Source organism: Drosophila obscura, unplaced genomic scaffold, assembly GCF_018151105.1.
Source record: "Drosophila obscura isolate BZ-5 IFL unplaced genomic scaffold, ASM1815110v1 contig_150, whole genome shotgun sequence".
Taxonomy (NCBI): domain Eukaryota; kingdom Metazoa; phylum Arthropoda; class Insecta; order Diptera; family Drosophilidae; genus Drosophila; species Drosophila obscura.
In genome coordinates, this window is record NW_024542736.1 from 6,914,991 (window position 1) to 6,934,070 (window position 19,080).

General features: G+C 42.6%; 1 protein-coding gene across 1 annotated transcript; it reads right to left on the reverse strand.

Annotated features, from left to right (window-relative positions):
* Positions 1-3,418: 3,418 nt before the first annotated feature.
* Positions 3,419-15,005, reverse strand: LOC111066894 (retinol dehydrogenase 13). Its single transcript, XM_022355841.2, has 5 exons — positions 14,691-15,005; positions 12,463-13,112; positions 11,829-11,892; positions 3,956-4,102; positions 3,419-3,862 (listed from the first exon to the last, which is right to left on the reverse strand). The coding sequence occupies exons 1-5, from the start codon at positions 14,786-14,788 to the stop codon at positions 3,598-3,600; spliced, it is 1,224 nt and encodes a 407-aa protein (XP_022211533.2). The 5' UTR covers positions 14,789-15,005; the 3' UTR covers positions 3,419-3,597.
* Between the last annotated feature and the right edge of the window lie 4,075 nt (positions 15,006-19,080).

A 19,080-nucleotide genomic window follows, 5' to 3' on the forward strand; every position in this document is an offset into this window, starting at 1 on the left:
GGGTGGTGGCTCACCCGTACTCACATGCTTATTTGTTGGAATATAATGTGAATTTTCGATTCAGAGACAAAATGCAAATAGCCAAAAGACGACGCAAAAGTCGCGCGCTGTGTGCGCTGATAAGAGGCCGCCTGAAAATGGCATCATCATCATCATCATCATCATCATCATCATCGATAGATAATTAGTAAGGTGATAATAATTTGAGGGCGCTGAGAGCGAGAACGCGGTGCGATGATGATGCCGGGCTGATCTGGGGCTGATGTTGATGCTGATTCTGTGCTGCCACGACGAGTCCAAATTCCACAAATGTGGGTGGGGTCCAAAGGGAGGGCCATCGAGCCATGAATACTACGCCCCCGGCTAGAAAGGGGATGGGCAACGGTTAACGACAGCAGGAGCCGAGCTCATGTCAAGTGTGCGACAGGCTGACGCACTGGCCATAAATACCAAGGCCATGGAGCAACTTGAACGTGTGTTTTTGTTTGCTTTCCTGGCCAAAGGATAACTCAAAGAGGGCGGAATTCGAAGCGCATAGCATGGCGAGTACTGGCCTAAGTCCGGGCTGGTCCTGCTTGAAGGAGAGAATAAATATTAACCAGCGCGGGGGCAGGCAAACATTTGCATTGGAGCGGGCCATAAAATATCCCACTTATGAGCTGAGCAGCGCAACAGAAACAACAACAAAAACAAAAACAATAAGTGAAACGAAGCCGAACCTTTTGATACCCTAGCATGTCGTCTCTTTTGTGGGTATATGATATGGTCAGCAGACCTGCAACCAGACTTGGCCCATGTATATCGAAGCAGAGTTTGAGAATCTTTGGGGAGAGGTAAACTGCTGCAGGGGTACAATACGAAGAGACCCGAGAAGTAGTGCAGGAGTGGCGGCAACAGTTCATTCCACTTATGCTCCCGGTGATATAATAATGGGAGACCGAAGAAGGAGCCCAGCAGCACATGACATTTATGCTCCAAGTGATATAATAGCGCGAGCTTAGAGTGTGGGTAGGGGAATGTCGAATCATAATGCTGCTGCACGAGTTTTTTTTTCGATTATTTTCACACTCATTTTTAGATGCAACACAAAACATACATATGTATGTATCCACGTACATAGATGTGTTGAAAATTGCATGCAACTAATTAAAATAATAAATACGAGTATGCACACACACACACAAACACAACGAAACTTTCACGGGCGCGGATACGGATACGGGATACGGATATGGGATACGGAGAGGCAGAGGCAGAGGTAGAGCTACGAGTATGTAGGTAGACAACACACCTTCAACTGTGCCCCATTTCGCCAGGCGCTTTTCTTTAGAATTTTCAATATTTGCCGTTGTGTGAGTGTGTAGTAAATTTTTCTTTTACGACCACAAGTCCGTGTGGCGCGGGGTGGTGGGGGTGGATGAGGATGAGAGTATGTGTGATACGGCTACTGCCAGGTTGCCCGCTGTGGCAGCATCGTCGTCGTCGTCGTTCGCCTGCGTCCACGTTGTGTCGCTGTTGTCGCTTATGTTAACGGTAGAATTTCGCACGTTTTCACTTTGCCTCGGCCGCCGCGCAACTGAAACACAAACTGCGAAAAAGCAGTGGCAGAGGCAGCAGCAACAGCAATCGCAATCGCAAAGCCAGAGGCAGAGACAGAGACAGGCAGAAGAGCACAGCAGAGCAGAGCAAAAGGAAAAGCATCCGAAAGGGAAAAAGATTCAAACAAACTGCCAAAGCTCAGCCAAAAAATCACCAAAGAGAAACAGAATTAAGAGCAGCCCCACACATCCACCACTCGAAGAGAGTCAAGCGATTGAGCTTTGAGACTGTTGCTTCGCTCGCAATGCTCTTCAACGAAAGCTCTCCCTCTACACTGTAAAAAACTACGCATAAATTGACTCCATCTGACGTTCATCAACCGTGGGGAGCGGCTGGCTTGGCCCGTTCCATGCAGCGAAATTGAAGCGCGTAAACTGCATATTACACTAACACGTCACGGCGGAAAGGTAACCGGAAACGCAAAGCTTTTTGCCAGATGGGGAAATGGCAAGAACGTAATCGCTTTTCCACTCTAGGAGCTTTTCATCTCATCAGCTTGAGGACTGGAGCCAGGGAAAGGAAACAGGGAACAGGGAACAGAAAATGGGAAAAGCAAAAAGAAAACTGGGGCAGTCCCTACGAAGCAACTGCCAAAAGGGAAGCATAAAATTGCTCTAGCAACACATGGCGCTTACCCTTACCCCATACTGGTGGTGGCTGTGCTGGGTCCGTATACCACCCCAGAGTGTGGGTGGGAGGGCGTTTGGGGCTGCAAACTGACAACAAAAGCGCCGCACGTAATATAATAAAGAGATTTTCCATAGCATACAAAGCGGGGCTGCGCTGAGACAGTTGCATGTGTCCTGGTTATGTCCTGGTCCCCGTTCTCGTGCTCGTCCACGTTCCGACTGGTTGCCATTGCCATGTCCCGGTTCTGGTTCTGGTTCTGGTCCTGGCTTAAGCCACGCATCGTACACTCATTCCAATAGCAATCGGTTTCAGCTGAACTACAAATAATTGGCCTTGCATCTCTGTACAGTGGTGTGTGTGTGCATGTACATAGATCTGTATCTAGGTGGGTTGTCTCCATGTGTGTTGGGTGTGTGACTAACCCCTTCTTGTTGGGTGGTAATCAACAGTTTGTTGGCACGCGTTGCCGGTTGGCCCAGGGGGGGAGGTTGTGTCCGAAGCGAAGCGATTTCTCAATTACAGAATTTACAATTAAACAGATTCCACACGAATTTGGCAATGGAAATAATGTTTGGATTGCAAACAAATATATATCCTTATATTGGGTTTGAGCTGTGATTTAAATTGTGATTTGTTTAAATGCTCAAAGGTTAAATAGCCAACAGCAATTTGCACATCAAAATCATAATTTTGATTTAAAAAATCTTTGGCTTATTCGAATAATTGATAATTATAATTTAGTATATTATATTTTTGACTATGGCATAAAGTGTCTTGTTAGTTAAAGTAATTGGTGAGCTCTTCTCATTACTTAGAATACAATGCAATTTTTCCAATGCTGTTCAATTTTTCTTTTCTCTAAAATCCTTACTCAAACTCGGTTCTTTCATTTAAGCAAATTGCCTGCGACTCCCTGTTCTGTTCTGAGCTTCTTCCACTCAACCGAAAGCATTTTAAATTGGAAATAAATCAAAGACAGCACAGCAGAGGCAACATATTTTGCCTGTTGGATATTCCCGCACATTCCCCCCACAGGCCTCTCCCAGCCTTCTACCCTGGAGAAAGAACATCCCAAAACTGGAACAAAGCACAAACTCAGCAAGTTTTCGCTGCTCGCACATTAAAGTTACATTTATTTGTAGAAAATAGAACCACGTAAAGTCGGGGGGAGCCAGTTTCAAAAGGCTTTGGGTTTGGCTTTAGCTTTAGTTTCGGTGGCAGTTGCCGTTGCAATTGCAGACCCATAAAAAGTCTCTCCTAAGTGGCCAGAGTCTGGGCTGCTGCCTAATGCGGCAATTGTTAAACCAAATGCAAATAGACGTTGCAGTGGCAGTCTCCGAAGACGACGGGCCGCGTGCCAGGCATAAATCACTCCAACGGCTGCTGCTCCTCCTTCCCCATTTCCATTTCCAGCTCCAACTCCTCCATCTCCATGTCCTCCGCCTGGTTCGTTTCCGTTTCCGGGGCTGTTTCCAGCCTCAGCTCTGGCTCCGGCTCTAGCTCCACCGCGTACGCCTCCCTGTCGACTGTTAGTTTGGTAACGCTCTCGAGTGTTTTTATGGTTTGCATATACAATTTCTTGGCCAGCTCCTTGTCCTGGCCAGCCTCCGAACTTGTCGCAATTTCGCAGTCACTGAGACAACAAAAAAAAGATCAGAAGATGTAACAAAAAAATGGCTAACAAAGTGCCACTAATGCGGCAACGACTGTGGCCATGGCAACTCACTTGAAGTACTCGCCGGTGACTTGCTTCAGCTGTGGATCCGTGGCCAGCCGGATGGCACACTGGGCGCCCTCGTACGGGTTCTTCATGAAGATCCACATCCACGGGAAGGTGACCACTCTCACACAGATGGACGACATCAGAGGCGAGCTGTGTGCCAAAATACAAATCAAAAGTTAGCCAATTTAGTTTTCTTTGTAATTACCAAAAAGATAAAATGGGTTACTATAGTAGAGGGGAGTCTCGAATATACATTTTTGTTTGCTTCTGTTTCTCGAGTAACCAGCAACCAGCAACCAGCTGTGAGAGGGCCCAACCAGACACGTGCCACGAAATAGACAACGACAAGGAGAGAGAGAGAGAGAGAGAGGAGAGAGAGAGGACTTGTTTATTACATGTCAAAATTTGCCAGCTCATCGGAAAAGTTGAAAAACAGCCAAAGGAAGAAAAGTGTCGCTCTAATTTCCTTACACTCGTTTACCCCATAAATTTCAGCACGGAGTACATAATTCACAGCAAACTCACAATTCACTGTTCGTATGTATCTGTGTACATATCTATCCCTGGATCTTGGCTGCCGTGTGCATATGTTTTTATGAGCAAATATATATTATGCTCGGAAAATGTTGCCTTAATAAATAAAAGAAATAACAGAATAATGCTCATGTCTTCATTATTAAAGATAACTTTAAGAGCAAAATTGAAATTTATATTTTGATTGGATCCAATTAGTTATGGAATCAAAGCAAATGTGACAGAAAATAAAATATGTTCACCAAACATAAATCATCCCCGCCTGACATAAAAATATTCAAGCATTCGTATGCAGCATTCACAATTATTTAACAAAGTTTTAGTGAATATTTTCCAAACACTGAGCTAAAAAAAAATGCTGGGAGCCAAAACAGATGAATTCTCAAAATTTTGCATTAATTTTTCTTATTTTTTTAAAATGAATTTGTGATACAAGCAATTAAATAAAATAAAAATCAGTAAATGTTGACGTTATTGGTCAAAAGTCCCTGTAAAATTAAACTATCAAAACTTCATACAAAAATTCTTCAAAAAGTCGGTAGTCATGTCCGACTTGAGCCAATTTTCTGTTAAGCATTGTTTTAATGACAATTTCAAGTGTGGCGATAACGTTCTGTTGCAGTAGCAGAATGCCGGTTCCGACTCGCATTTCCACCATTCACAGCGTTGATCTCCAGCCTTAGCCAACTGCGAGCTGGGCCAATTTCAACGGCTGAGTCCAACGAGTTGTGTAAAATGGTTGGCTGCTCTCAATCCCATCCCCTTTTCTCACAGCCTTTTAGTCCCTTTCTGCCAACTGTTCCGCCAGGCCGAGTTGCTGTTCCTGATGCTTCCTTTTCACGAAGGATTACGAACTTGTGCGCAATTTGCTTAGCTGTCGCTGTTAATGTTTTTCCTCTGGCTTGCTGTTAGTCCTTTTCGCTTTTGTTCTTGTTAGCGGCCAACGAACGGGAAACGGTGCAAGTTCACCGACACTTGAACATCGTAAAACGATAAATAAATAATTAATGCGCTTAACTTTTCCATTTACGCTTTTCCCGTGACTTGAGCATTAACTGCTTTTCATTTCCATTCATTTCATAGTACACACAGATACACACACACACATCTGCATGTGTAAATGTGTGTGTGCGTGCCACTATCTGTCGGAACCGGCCCTGTGCTAGCCCCCTGTGTCTGGCTGGTTCTCCTTGCCTTGGGTCGAGGCTGGTGTTGATTCCATTCATCGTTTTACGCCAACGTTTTCATAGATGCGAGATTCTGCCTTCACACCCAACCACCACTGCCTCCTACCCCACCCCCATTCACTCTTCTGTTCCTGGCCACACCACACAACCCACCTGGCAGCCAGCAGCCGGCAGCCACATTGGGTGCAGTTTTAAAGTGCATAGAAAGCTGCAGGGCCTGCAGATGGTTTGTGGGCAAAAAGAAGAAAAACAAATGATTGTGGCTGGGGCTTGGGGTTAGACTTGGGGCACACTCTACTACTCGTAGATGCACAGATCCGTTGATTAATCTGTGTTTACGGATTGAGAATAAATATAAAGTTGCTCCACAAAGATATACTGCCGAAATGTTTAAGGTTTCCAAATAAAAATTCATAAAGCTACAGGTATACCCTAAGATATTCCCCTGTTCTCTTAATTTACACTGTGCAAAAGACTTCTGTGGCATATCAGCTCACATAGCCATATATGCCTCTACTCTGCAAGTGGGAAAATTCAGCTTGACTCGCTAAGCTGTAGCTGTAGCCTGGCAAAGTTCATTTTAAAGCACCGACCTGCACCTGCACCTGCCCTGCCAACACGGAAACTCTTGCCTCTAAATGTGGTCTGGTGTGTGTGTGTGTGTGTGTGCTAGTAGGGAAATGAAAAGAGCGCAGCAAAAGAGCTTTGAAAAGCAAAAGAAAACGGATTTTTTTTGGGTTATTTTCCTACCGCAATAGATGGGGCCACGAGCGGAAATTGAATCTGCCTCGGGGCAAAAATTAATTGCGTATACGCTCCGTTAATTGTTTTTATTGGCCTGCCATCTGAGTGGATATCGACTCAATGGTGTGAACCTAGGCGTAAAGTACCCAAAAAATGGATGAAATATTTTTGGGATTAAATTGATCGAGCTCATCCGATTACAGTGAGAAAACTTTAAGTGTTCAAATATTTTCCATAGTTTAAATTGTTTGGCAAATTTCTGTTATAGATTTTGAATAATTAGCAAAGAGGACATTTTGAGCTTTATTTTAAAATTTTCACAAGCATCATAAAATGCCAAAATGTCCCCTTTATTTGCGACTCAAAATTATCCAATCTCTTATTGAAAGGAAGAGCGCAATAAAGCAGGATTGATTACCCACAGAGTGACCTTTGCTGCTGTTGCCTGTTGATAAGCGTTAGAACCGCAATCTCAATGGCATTATAAAAGCCCAGCAGGTATCAGCTTTTCAATCAATGGCTGCAAACTGCAAAAAACTATCAGTTGGGTGTCGGAAAGTCGGAAAGGGATCCGGAGAGGAAGGGCACTGCACATACGATAGTAGATGTGACTGACAGCTGCTTCAGCAGTTCAGCAGTTGCCAGACCCCGGATGCGGGGCAACGAGAGCCACAGCTATCTCTGACATATGCAGGAAGGGTAGAGTATGAGGCAGACACGTACTGGGAATCGCCGTGATGATGCGGTGGGGGCGGGGGCAAGGGGAAGCACAACAAAAGTTCAATTTGGCGCTACAAAGTCTGTGGAAAGAAAAATCCACTTGCAAAGGCAAAACATGTAACAGAAAACGTGGAAAGGATGGGGGGGGCACGTGGGCGGAGTGGCATCCGATGGACAGGAAGCGAATGCATGTAAGCTGCATACAATACATGTGCATTGAGGAGTCCAATACATCCGTGCCAGCGGAGCAACTTGACTCCCTTTTGGGCCCAGTGGCACTCCCACTTACACTCATACCCATGCATCCACTTGAAGTTGCTTCCGCTGTTCATTTGCTGTTTTATTGCCACTGCCCGCAGCCAAGTCCGAGTCGGAGTCCGGGGCCAAGTACGGGTTGGGCTCTTGGCCACTAGAGGTGAGCATGTTTCATTTGCTGGGCCTACTTTCCGTTTGCTGTTACAGTCAGGGACAAGTTACAGCACAACACAACCGAAAAACGGAAGGGTACATATGTGAATATTTTAAGAGCATTTAAACATTGAACAACATCGTAAATACAAGAACAGGGAAACACAGATCAAAGTGCGAGACAATTTCGTATTTTTAGCAGCATAAGTACGTAAAATAATATCGCTTTAAAAACCACTCTGCTGTTATGTGAAGTGATTGATTCCCAGCGAACATAAATAAGGCCAATCACGAGGCTGAGACTTCACGAACGCTGCTCATCTCTTTTGCTGCCTGGCCGTTCCGTTGTTCTTGGCGCTGCGCCTAGGTCACGTGCCACCGACACGGCCAGGACCTATTGCCGCCTGGCTTGGCTCTACATCCATCTCTCCATCCGCCTTCACATGCGATGCTTGCGCTGGCCTGCCTGCCTGACTGGCTGGCTGGCTGGCTGTCAAGGTGCTGCGTTTTATGTCCAAATGATTTGTACCTTCGGCCAGGCATTTGATTTCTTTCTTTGTTTCGTCTCTCTGTTTCTCTCTCTCTCTCTCTGGCTGTGGCCCACTTTAAGGGGCACTTTTTCCTGCTGTACGAATACTCGTATTGTTATGGCATTTTGCAAATTGTAATGACGCATGTTAACAATGTTTCTGGTACGGCAGGGAGCCTAGAGCTGGAGCTGGCACTGCCTTCCGGCAGGTATACACATACATACATGTACATATGTGTGTGTGCAGGCATTACAATTTGTGTCTATGATGGATTATGCTTTTCTGGCTTGTGACAGCAATACTTTTGCCCAAATTCGGTAGCCCAATTGTATCAAAATCTTTCTCTCTCTCTCTCTTTGTTATTTTACATCGTTTATTGCCATTGAATTGTGTAATTTGCTGTACGTGCTGGTCCTGTTAACATCTGCACTTTTGCGCGTGTGTATCTATGTCTGCTCCACACACATTTGAGCACCTGCTCCATTGTGCTGGAGTGGTGCTTCCATCCGACTATTGTTCCTTGCTCCTGGCATTGTTAGAGGGCATACCAAAATCCCCATTCACATGTGTATGCCTCACACTCGTATGGAAACCTTAAGATCCCATTGTTGCTGTTAATTGTACATCAGCAAAATCGCATAGAAGCAATTACCCAAAGCATAACTAATTACGGGCAGTAAGTCTGTGGTTAGACAATTTTCCAGGCAGTCCCATTATGTGATGGCCGAAATATTCCGAGAACAAAAGTCCACGTGAGTGCATGCCTCCTTTAGGAATATCTTTTCTTGATTCTCAACTTGCATTAATTGTCTACCTAACAGTTTGGCTCTTTAGTTGTTTAAGCGCATTAAGGTAGTTGGAAAACTTCTGAATATGGTCAATTAATTTAATGCAATTATAAGTTGATAATTTGCTCAATTTTACACATATTAAAATGAAATGAAAAGAGAACACACATAACATATTATTTTCTGATTATTTTCTATGAACTAAAGCAATTAAGTGACTAATTTTAGAGGTACTTTTTTTGCTTAAAACATTATTACTCTCTCCAACCTTTTTTTAAAAGAATTTTCAGTGGGGTAAACTTTTTCAAACAGTTTTCCCCCACTTCTGATACTCCTACTTAAAGCCCGTGACTTTTTGGTTCCTTATCCATTTCCCCAAAACATTTTCATAAACCTCAATTCAGATTGCTTGACCATTCTGAACAAACAAACATTTATTTTGATATTTAGATAAATGATAGAAAAATATTTCTATTCACAAGTCAGTAAGCAATCATCCAAATTCATGACTAAATCACCCACGCTGGACTTTTTGAATAGATTTATTTCCTTGGCAATGATTTCGGATTTAGGGTCAGGGCCCCATCCACCTCCTCAGCACAATTCTAATTTATAACTGACAATAAAAAAAATCGAAAAGAAGGAAAACAAGCAGAACTTTTGTGTTTGCTGAGAGCATCAATAAATTTCGCATTAATTCCGGGACCATCATTAGAAGATTGGGCCATCGCCAGGAGTTTGGTTCTCTGTTCTCTGTGACTGTGTCACAGCAAACTTGATGCAGGCGGCGGCAACAAAGGCGGCATCTGTCACCAGGGTGTGCCTGGGTCATAACTCAAAAGAAGGGACCAGGCCGAGGAGCAAGTTGAACTTTTGCGCTGACCCAGAGATGGACCCAAACGTGGCACATGAGCCATAGCCTAAGCCTGAGCTTGACCCGTGGCCATTTCAATTGCGGCCTGACCCGCGTCTCTGGGACTTGGCCATTTTAATTACCGCATTTCACTCTTGTTGCACAGCCGCACGCCGCACGCCACACACCCTGTCTCTCACTGCGTGCACTGAACAAAAACATTTCAAATCTTGCTCTATTTTGTGTATAATATTCATAGAAATATTCTGAATGGGTGACTAGAAATAAGAATGGTGTCTCTTTAATACATAGTAGAAGCTGTAAATATTATGTCCCATGTCCATCCGTAGGTCCCAAGTTTTACTGAGTAAAACTTAACCATATATATTTATCCTAATCGGAAGACTTTATTGGTAGTATCTGTCTGCCCCTGGGTGTAGCATTTAGTGATTATTTTTAAAAAGATTTTCTCCTCAATTTTCGAACATTTTTTCTGTCAGTGTGTGAGTGCCCCTCAATGGCAGCTCATCTGCATTTGATGATGAGATGAGGGCGTGGCCGGGCGTAAGTTCATTGCAGATGTTGTCGTTTGCTGCCACTCCGCCGGTTCCCTTTACTGATTGCTGCTGTTGCTGTTGATGTTCCTCATGTTGCTGATGTTGCTGGCATTTTGTCCTTCCGCAATTTGCAACTGTTTGTCGTGTTTGCACGTCCTTTTCTGTGTATTGTGCAAATGTTTCTCTTGGCTTTCTTTTTGCGCCAGCATAAGCCCCAAATACACACCCACCTCGGAAAAGGAGGGCAACGAATTTCCCCCAAAAACCCCACACCAACTAATTTGGATGCCATGCCTTGAAAATGGATTTAGAACCAAAAATTGAGATATCTCATTTTGAATTATTCCGGCTGAATGTGTTAGGCTAAGTGCTGCCCCACTAATGGGAATGGCAATGAAAATCGATGGCAGCCAGAAGTGACCATGAGCCAGGCATTCTCTCTGCGGGAATGAATCCTTTCCCCATTGTAGTACTATTCTCTTTGTGTGCTTAATGTGGCCAAATACTTGGAAGTATAGCGCAAGATCATGCTCTGCGTACATGAAATCATTATTATCCATACATATAACAACATTTGCCTCAGCACCGAGAGAATATCTAACTGAGTAAGCAATTACCAGACCTTTATCAATGAGCGTTTGCAAATGATATTAATTTTAAGTGCACAGTTTATTTAGAATTATAGTTTTAGGATTTCATTATTCTCGAGTTTACTTAGTTTGAAAACTAAAAACTAAAAAACATTTTAAAAGTTTAATTGGATGCCTACAGTTGGGTGTATTCAGATGGCAGTCCCAACTGTGTTGTGCCTGTTGGTTATTCATTGTTTTGTGGACTGGGCTTTGTTATGAATTTTAAAGGAGTTTTTCAAACTGATATGTAACGTAAACGCTTATGTACAGACTTTCGTATAAGTGTATGAAACATACGGATGGAACCCATTCAATTTTATTTTGATTATATGTTGTATATATTTTTTCGTTTCGTTTAACCATTCGCTTTCCCTTGAGCCACATTGAACTCTATATATATATTATTCGATACTTGAGTTTTCTTTTCACCCCCATCTCCATAACACTTACTATTTTTTCACCGTATAATACAACCCATTTTGACAGCTAGACGGAGGCTGGCTCCGGCTATTTGGCCAACTCATTTGGGATCTTAAATGAATTCGCCCTTCGGGCCACAAATTTCACCTTGATGCGGCTGCCAAAAACGTGGCTACCTTCGCGGCCCAAATCGCGCCACGCCCAAATGACTTGGCAACTTTTTGATTGCATCAAACTGAGCCGCCCACTCGACCCCCAAAGGAGACGGTTGAGAGCAGAACATAGTTCTGCTTTTGCTTAATGAAAGTGCAAAACTTTAGCACGGCCACGAAATGAGCTTAAAATTTAGTTAAAGTTTCAGTTTCAGTTGCAGTTGCAGTTGAATTTTGCACTTTGCTTTGGTTACGTTTGAATTTTAATTTGGGTTTTGGCTTCTGTTTGGTTTTTGGTTTTGGTTGGGCTTGTATTTTGGTTTTTTGTGGGCGGGTTTTTGGATGACTTACTTGCGAAAGTGGCGCGTGCCGCGCACGAGTCCGGGCGTGCAGCAGTTGACCGTGACCGAGGTACCTGTGGGGGAAACGAGCAGATTTTTGTTCAGAAATCAGAAATCATGAATGCGTGGCCCTATCGAAATGAATGCATCAATAATTCACAGTGCAAACTAGGCAAATTTCAGCAGTGCACGGCGAGAAACCAACGACTGCTTATTCTTTTGAATTAATCATATTTTTTAATGAACAAAAGGCAACATTATACTGGAAAACAGCTTGGGTTCAATCGAGTTGCGAATTGCACTGTGAATTATTGATCCAGTCAAGTCAAAGGACACCGCGCCAACTTATCAAAATTAATTCATTAATAATGCACAGTGCAAGGCTGTGCCAGAGGAGTGCACAGAGATAAAACTATGGTAAGACATGACTAAAAAATAAATAATAATAATAATAATTCAAATTAATACAAATAAAAATAATTATGAAAATTAAATTGAATTTAAAATTAATTTATTCATTTTTTAAAATGCCAACTGAAAACTTTAAATTGGAAATTTCGACTGAGTATAAAAAGTGCAGAATTTCTCTCAGTGCAGTGCCTGCTCCCCCTCCCCAGGGCTTCCTAGCTTCCTTCCTCACTTACCTTTGAGCTCCCTGGCCAGCCAGCGCGTGGCCAGCAGAATGGCCAGCTTTGAGTGGGCAAAGGCATCGCGGGCATGGAACTTCACCGCCCACGTGCCCACATTGAGGGGATCATCGAAATCGATTTTGGCCGACTGGTGGGCGTGGGCCGAGACGAACACAATGCGTCCCTGCTCCGAGCGCTGCAGGTGGGGCAACAGCAGCTGCGTCAGCAGAAACGGAGCCAGATAGTTCACCTGGCTGTGCTGCTCAAAGCCGTCCGGAGTGGGCAAGTGGGTGTTGGCGAAGACCAGGCCGGCATTGTTGACCAGCACATCGACGCGGTCGAAGTCGGCCATCAGCTGGCCAGCGAAGTGGTGGACACTCCTGAACGAGTTGAGGTCCAGATAGCGGGCCTCCACAAAGTAGCGGTCCGCCGGATTTGTGTCGTCGTCCGGAAAGCAGGGGGTGCGACAGCCAAGCTCCCGCTTGATGATGGCGGCGGCCCGCTCGGCGGCCTTCATGTTGCGACAGGCGAGGATTATGCGACCCCCGCGACCGGCTAGGGCCTGGGCTATCTCGTAACCGATGCCGCTGTTCCCTCCAGTGACGACGACAATTTGTTCCTTGATTTGATTATCGTTGGGACATCGTTGGCCGCTCATTATGGTCCTGCCATGCGGGTCATGCAACAGACAAAGTCGGAGAAAGGGGGCGTTAGTGGGGGTGTGGTTTGGTTTTGGTTTTGGTTTATGAGACTGGAATGACATGCAGCCGCGCGTGGTTGCGGCTTGGGCCGTGTCACTTGTGTGTGGCATCAACTGCAGTGCGCGAGGATGTGGGCAAGGGAGAGTATGGGAGTGTCTTGGGTTATTGATAGGCGTTAATAGAATCGGTTTACTCATTTCCATAATGCCTGCGGACAATTAAGGGCCTGACTGACTCGGCCAACTCATCCGAGCACGACCAATTTCAGGCCTTGTTCATAAACAACAAATGTTAATTGATTTGATTAACTGGCTCAGGGGCAGTCACTTGGACTACTTACTCAGCGAATAAGGCCTAATTCCTACAAGGTAATATCATGGAAATTCCTGCATGATTGTGACAATTAAATGGAACATTCTAAATGTACTCGCATTGGGCTAAAGAGACTGGAATATTTGGGCATGCCAAATAATGCAACTAATTTAAATTTAAACGTTCTAATTTTAAATGTTCTCTGGAAAAATTAATAAATTTAAATATTCATGTCTGTATTAGGAGTAGAAATACTTCTGGCTTTATACATTTGTGTTCTGCTATTAATGACTGTTACAATATATTTCATATTACACTAATTACTGAGAGAAATATCAGATATACATACGCTGAATATTCACACATTTACTCTGAAATAAACAGTTGCTAGAGACACCTACAGATCCGTAACCAATCTTGGAAATAATATCACAGAATGCGCCCAAGACTTCTTTCTCTTATCCCGCAATCGATGCTAGTCAAATTTGTTCAGTGTTCAGTGCTGAGTGTTTTTTTTCACTTTTCAGATAGTTACATCCACCATTCGTTTCACTTCATTTGTCTGAGACTTATTTTGGCACTTAGCTGTAAGTTCTGGCCCCCACCTGTTTGGTCTTCATCTCTCGTTTCGGAATTCATTTGGCATTTCATTTACTTTGAGGCACAACTTGCACAAATCCACTTTGTAAATATTTTGGAGGAGGGAGAATAGCCGCAGTTGCCACTTGCCACATGCCATGCCACGTACCGCCCTGCCCCGCCCCGAGCCGAGCCGACCTGCATCCTTATCTCCCCATCCGTCTTTGGCTTACGCTAACACCTGCAATGGCGGGGCAGGGCCGAGAGATAGTATATAGGGGTCACAAAAACCGCGATGCTCCGAGCGAGCAAAAGGGAACAAAAAAGAAATGAAAATAATCTTTAGATATTACATATTATCCGACCCTTCTTCGCTTTCTCCATCTCCATCCCCGTCTTCCGCTTTCCATGTCTCCCCCTATCACCCTCTATCTCTTTATGGAATCCACTTAAAAAGTTTGCCGCGAGTGGCGGGAGTTTTTACTGGGGCTGCTGCTGCGACATTTATTTACGTGTGTCCAAGGGTAAAGTTTTTATTCCGCGTCAGAGGGGGGGCTGAGCTGGGCCAGGGTTGGGGTTGGGGTTGGGGGTTGTGGTCTGGGGGATATGGGGGATCTGGGCAAACAGTTTCCGTTGACCCATCGCACTCACCGCACTGTAATCACGAGGCCCACCGCGAGGGCCGCTATCGTGGGCCACCACGTGGAGAAGGGATCCGCCTCCTCGAACATGGTCAACAGTCGCTCCATCCTGGTTGTGTTCTCCTCCTCTCTCCTCTGCTTATGCACTTATGAATGCTGCTCTCCTTCGGCTTGTTCTCCTTCTGTCACTGTTGCCAGTCTTTCTTTTCCTGTCACTGCTCTTTTCCTCTTGCTCTTTCTCTTCCTGTTACTGCTGGCTCTTTATTGATGAATGAAAATCTGTGACTGGACGGGACTGTCGTCTGCACTGCACAAATGTTGAACGCGAACTGAACGGCAATTGTAGCTATAAATATAAATTCTCATTGCGTGGTCTCCCCACTGTCCACTCCATGCACCCGTAGTATGTGTGGGGGTACCCGCACTTAAGCTGCTGTTGCACGATACCTTTTTTTTGCCGGAAGAACTGGACATTCACACTGGTCACAACGGATAAGTCCGGTGACAGCTTGGAACACTGTAGATAGATAGATTTTAAATAATAGATTTTTGTGTGTGTTTGTTTGTGTCAAGAAAAACCTTCGGTGATAAACTGATCGTTTTATAGTGCCTTAAGCGCAGATTTCCAGAGCAGAGCAGAGCAGAAGATGCTGCTGACAATTGAATTTAAATGTGCCCTCCGAAAACCCACACCCCTGGATGGGATGTCGCTACCTTCCGCTTCCCCTCACGAAACGTCACCGGCATATTTTCAATTTACATAAATGCTTGTTGCGCGGGCGGCATACAAAACGAGCGTTAGAACGAGATGGCCAGAGATAGCGGGACCCTGCTATCCCCCCTCACCAATGTACCTGTCGACGCTTTTAAGGTTATGTGCAAATTTGCACAAGCCGCAATAAAGGAGCCTGCGAGATAGAGAGATAAGGTAGAGGGTCAGAGTCAGAGAAGAGATATTCGGTTCGCTATTTACACGCGTTTTCCATTTTTTAATTTGTGTTCTTATTTCGTTGCGTTTTTTTTTCGACAATTTTTCTGCGGTTTTACGCATTCAGTGTGCATATTTTTGTATGTAGCGTCGTCGACTAATGTAATTCAATTAATCTTCCGGCGGTTTCTGCTCCCAGTACTCTCTCTTCCGTAGTGTATTTTGGTCAGACTGCGTGGCCACAAATTTTAATTACCGTTTAACAACTGTTGGTGCGAAGCAAAGTCCGAGTCAGAGTCTGAGTGGCAGCGAGTGCAGGGGAATGGTTTGGGTTTTTATGAAAAGGTCGGTGCTATGTGAAGAGAAGGGAAAGCTGATGGTTGTTTCACTTTTATTTTGGATCCTGAAACGACTTACCATGAAATTTAACATACTTCAGGAAATCATTATGAGGCAGGCTAATTAATACTTGAAAAATCATATCATTATTATTATTTTTATATTCGTTGGATGAAATGGAAAAAAAAAACAAAAAAATGCACAATGTATTTAAAAACAATTTAAGTTCCACTGTATATCTTATTTATTTATTTATTTCCACTTATTTGTTCTTTTTTCTTACAATTTAATTTTGGTGTCTGTTAAAGGTTAATTAAAATATATAAAATAATATCATTGTCTATGTATTCTTTCATTTAATTATACTTTTCCATCCACTCAAGTTTCAAGAGTTTCTCACGCAGCGTACATACATATGTATGTACATGTATTTATATATTTTTGTTCATTAACTTTTCGTTTTTTCACGTATAGTTGTTTATCTCTCAAACACGGGCTCTTCCACAAGCTCCAACAAAAAATGTTCACTTTTAAATTGCCACCACTCATGAGTATATTAAAATGTTTTACGAATATGAAAATATCAATATAAATAGAAGCGCTGTGCACGGAAATATGAAATACAAAAGCGAATAAAGTAATCTTAATATATGAAAATAAATTAAATAACAATAATTGTTAAACCACCGTAAAAAAAATGGGTTTAATTATGACCATACAAAAAAGCGGAGGGAAACCGTGCCTGACAAAAAAATGTCCAAAGGAATATTTAAAAAAATGTTGTTAAACTACTGCGGTATTATCCCTGTTATTGAACGAACTTTCGATAAATTTGGATTGAATATGGAGCTGGGGAACTGCTTGTGTTGCAATGTTTTAAATGTTGTGGGTATTCGCTTTTTCTTAGACATATTTATGAAATAGTTTCATATGTGAAACTACAACCACTATCCAGATATTCCTACATCGTGCAATTCTCTATGCATATGTGGGCTCATCTGCCGTTTCATAGGATTGTGAAATTCGATGCCCAAATTGTGACAGCAAAGCCCCTCGAATCCATTCCACCACTAGCCGTTGATTCGGACTCACCCCTTGCTACTCCAATTCAATTACTACCCATCCATTGCGCTCACACAGCACGCATATTTTCCAGTAATTTAGTTAGAATACACACAGTTGATGACCCCCATAGGGACGACAATGCACTCAGTGCACTCTACACTGCGCTTCCATATCCGGCTTTCCAATTGATGGAGCGAACCAGAGTAGAGCAGAGTAGAGTAGAGACAGCCCCTGCCAGACCCAACCAGCATCTGAATGAGATTCTCCCAGCTAGAACACAAATGGATCCGTATATATGTTTTAATGTTTTTGTAATATTTTCTGTTCGTTTATTTAACGTTTCTTCAATTTACATACTCTCGTATCTAATGTCGCTTATTGGTTGACCGAATTTGCATTTTTATTTGCGTTGTATTTTGTGTTTCGTGTTTCATCTTTCGTTTTCATTTTCATTGTTATATTTAGTTTGTTTATTTTTTTTTTTTTTTTGTTCTTTCGCTTAGTCATTTGCTTTAGTTAGTTTGCTTTTGCTCAGACAGTTTTTTTTTGTTCATAAATATGTAATGCTAATTGGTAAATTGTTTCAGATATTATGCTTTCTGCATTGATGTGCGTGTCCATACATGAATGTGTGTGTGTGTGCATGTGTGAGTGTGGCATATAGAGCGTTATATTATGTCTGTGTTGTTTTTTTTTTTTTTGGTTTGTTTTAAATTTGCTTGGAACTTGTTCACTTTTATGCTGCAAAAGAGTCTCCTTAGGCGAGCGTGTGCTTGAGGTGTGTGTGTGTTTGTTGCTATGCCTTTGTGTTAGTTTGGTATACTAATTTAGGTACAGTACGTTTCAGAGCAATACGAATAACTCTATAGTTATTGAATCGTTTAAGAAATTTAACCAAAAAAATATTTTTGAAGCTAAGCGGAAAATAAAACTACCACTAACTAATAGTATTAAAGATTGAAGATATGAAAGTATATCAGAAAATGTTAGGTATCAAAAAATGTATAGAAAGTAATATAAACTGAACGAAGATCTTAGTTCATATAATTTTGTTTTATGTATGTATTGAAGGTTGTGTTTCAGTCATCGATTTAAATCGATCTCTTCTACTCTTATGTTCGTACTTTGGCCTAACGAAATTCATGACCTTTTTGTATATACTCGTAATTTATTTGTTCAATTGAAATACTGTGATATATATTTCTGAAACGCACTGTTTGGTGTATGCATCTTATTTGGTATTTCGTCTGGCGAGTTGTCTATAAATAGCTAAAGCAGCTTATCGTATTGATGTGTGGAAATATGTAACTCTATTTACAGATGAAATCGAAATCGAACTCGGTTTCGTAACAAAGGGTCCATCAACGGAAATGAATGTAGAATTTTTATAACAATGTAAACATTTTCAAGATCCGCTAAGAATTATCAAACATGGTTTGTTTTACAAATATTTAGTTTTGTTGTTTTTTCTTTTGTTCATTTAAAATTAGTATCACTAACAAGCTTTTGTTTTATATATTTAATAATTTCTATATCTGCAGAGGTGAGTGTTGGTGTGGAGGAGGGTCCTTTTGTCCTTCTTTATCTGCTCCCTCGCCACACTTCAGCTCCACTCATCGGCACTCCGCGTGTCTTCTCTCTGGTCTACATTAGTTCAGTTTGCTCTGTGTGTGTGTGTGTGTGTCTGTGTTGTGTGATTAAGGTTTGATCCTGTCACTAATTATAAAGTTTTACTTTTGCTTGGTCGTCAATTGCATAAATAAGTTTATGCCTTTTGTGGTATCTACATAGTTACTATGAATGTAGGTATATATGTATCTTTTCATATACAATAACTAACTCGAAGATAGATTATATTTAAATTTTCACGTTTTTTTACAATTTCAAAACTGTTGTTTTCGTTTTTTTTTGTCTGTTTTAATGTGAGAGAGTGTCGTTTGTGTGTGGTGTCTGAGTTTTATCTACTTAGAAGCTACACTTAAGAAAAGCAAACCGTGACAGTCACGCCGATCGACACAGCCCGCCCCACAGACCGACATCGTCCAGGCCTCGGCCCTACCTAGTTAAA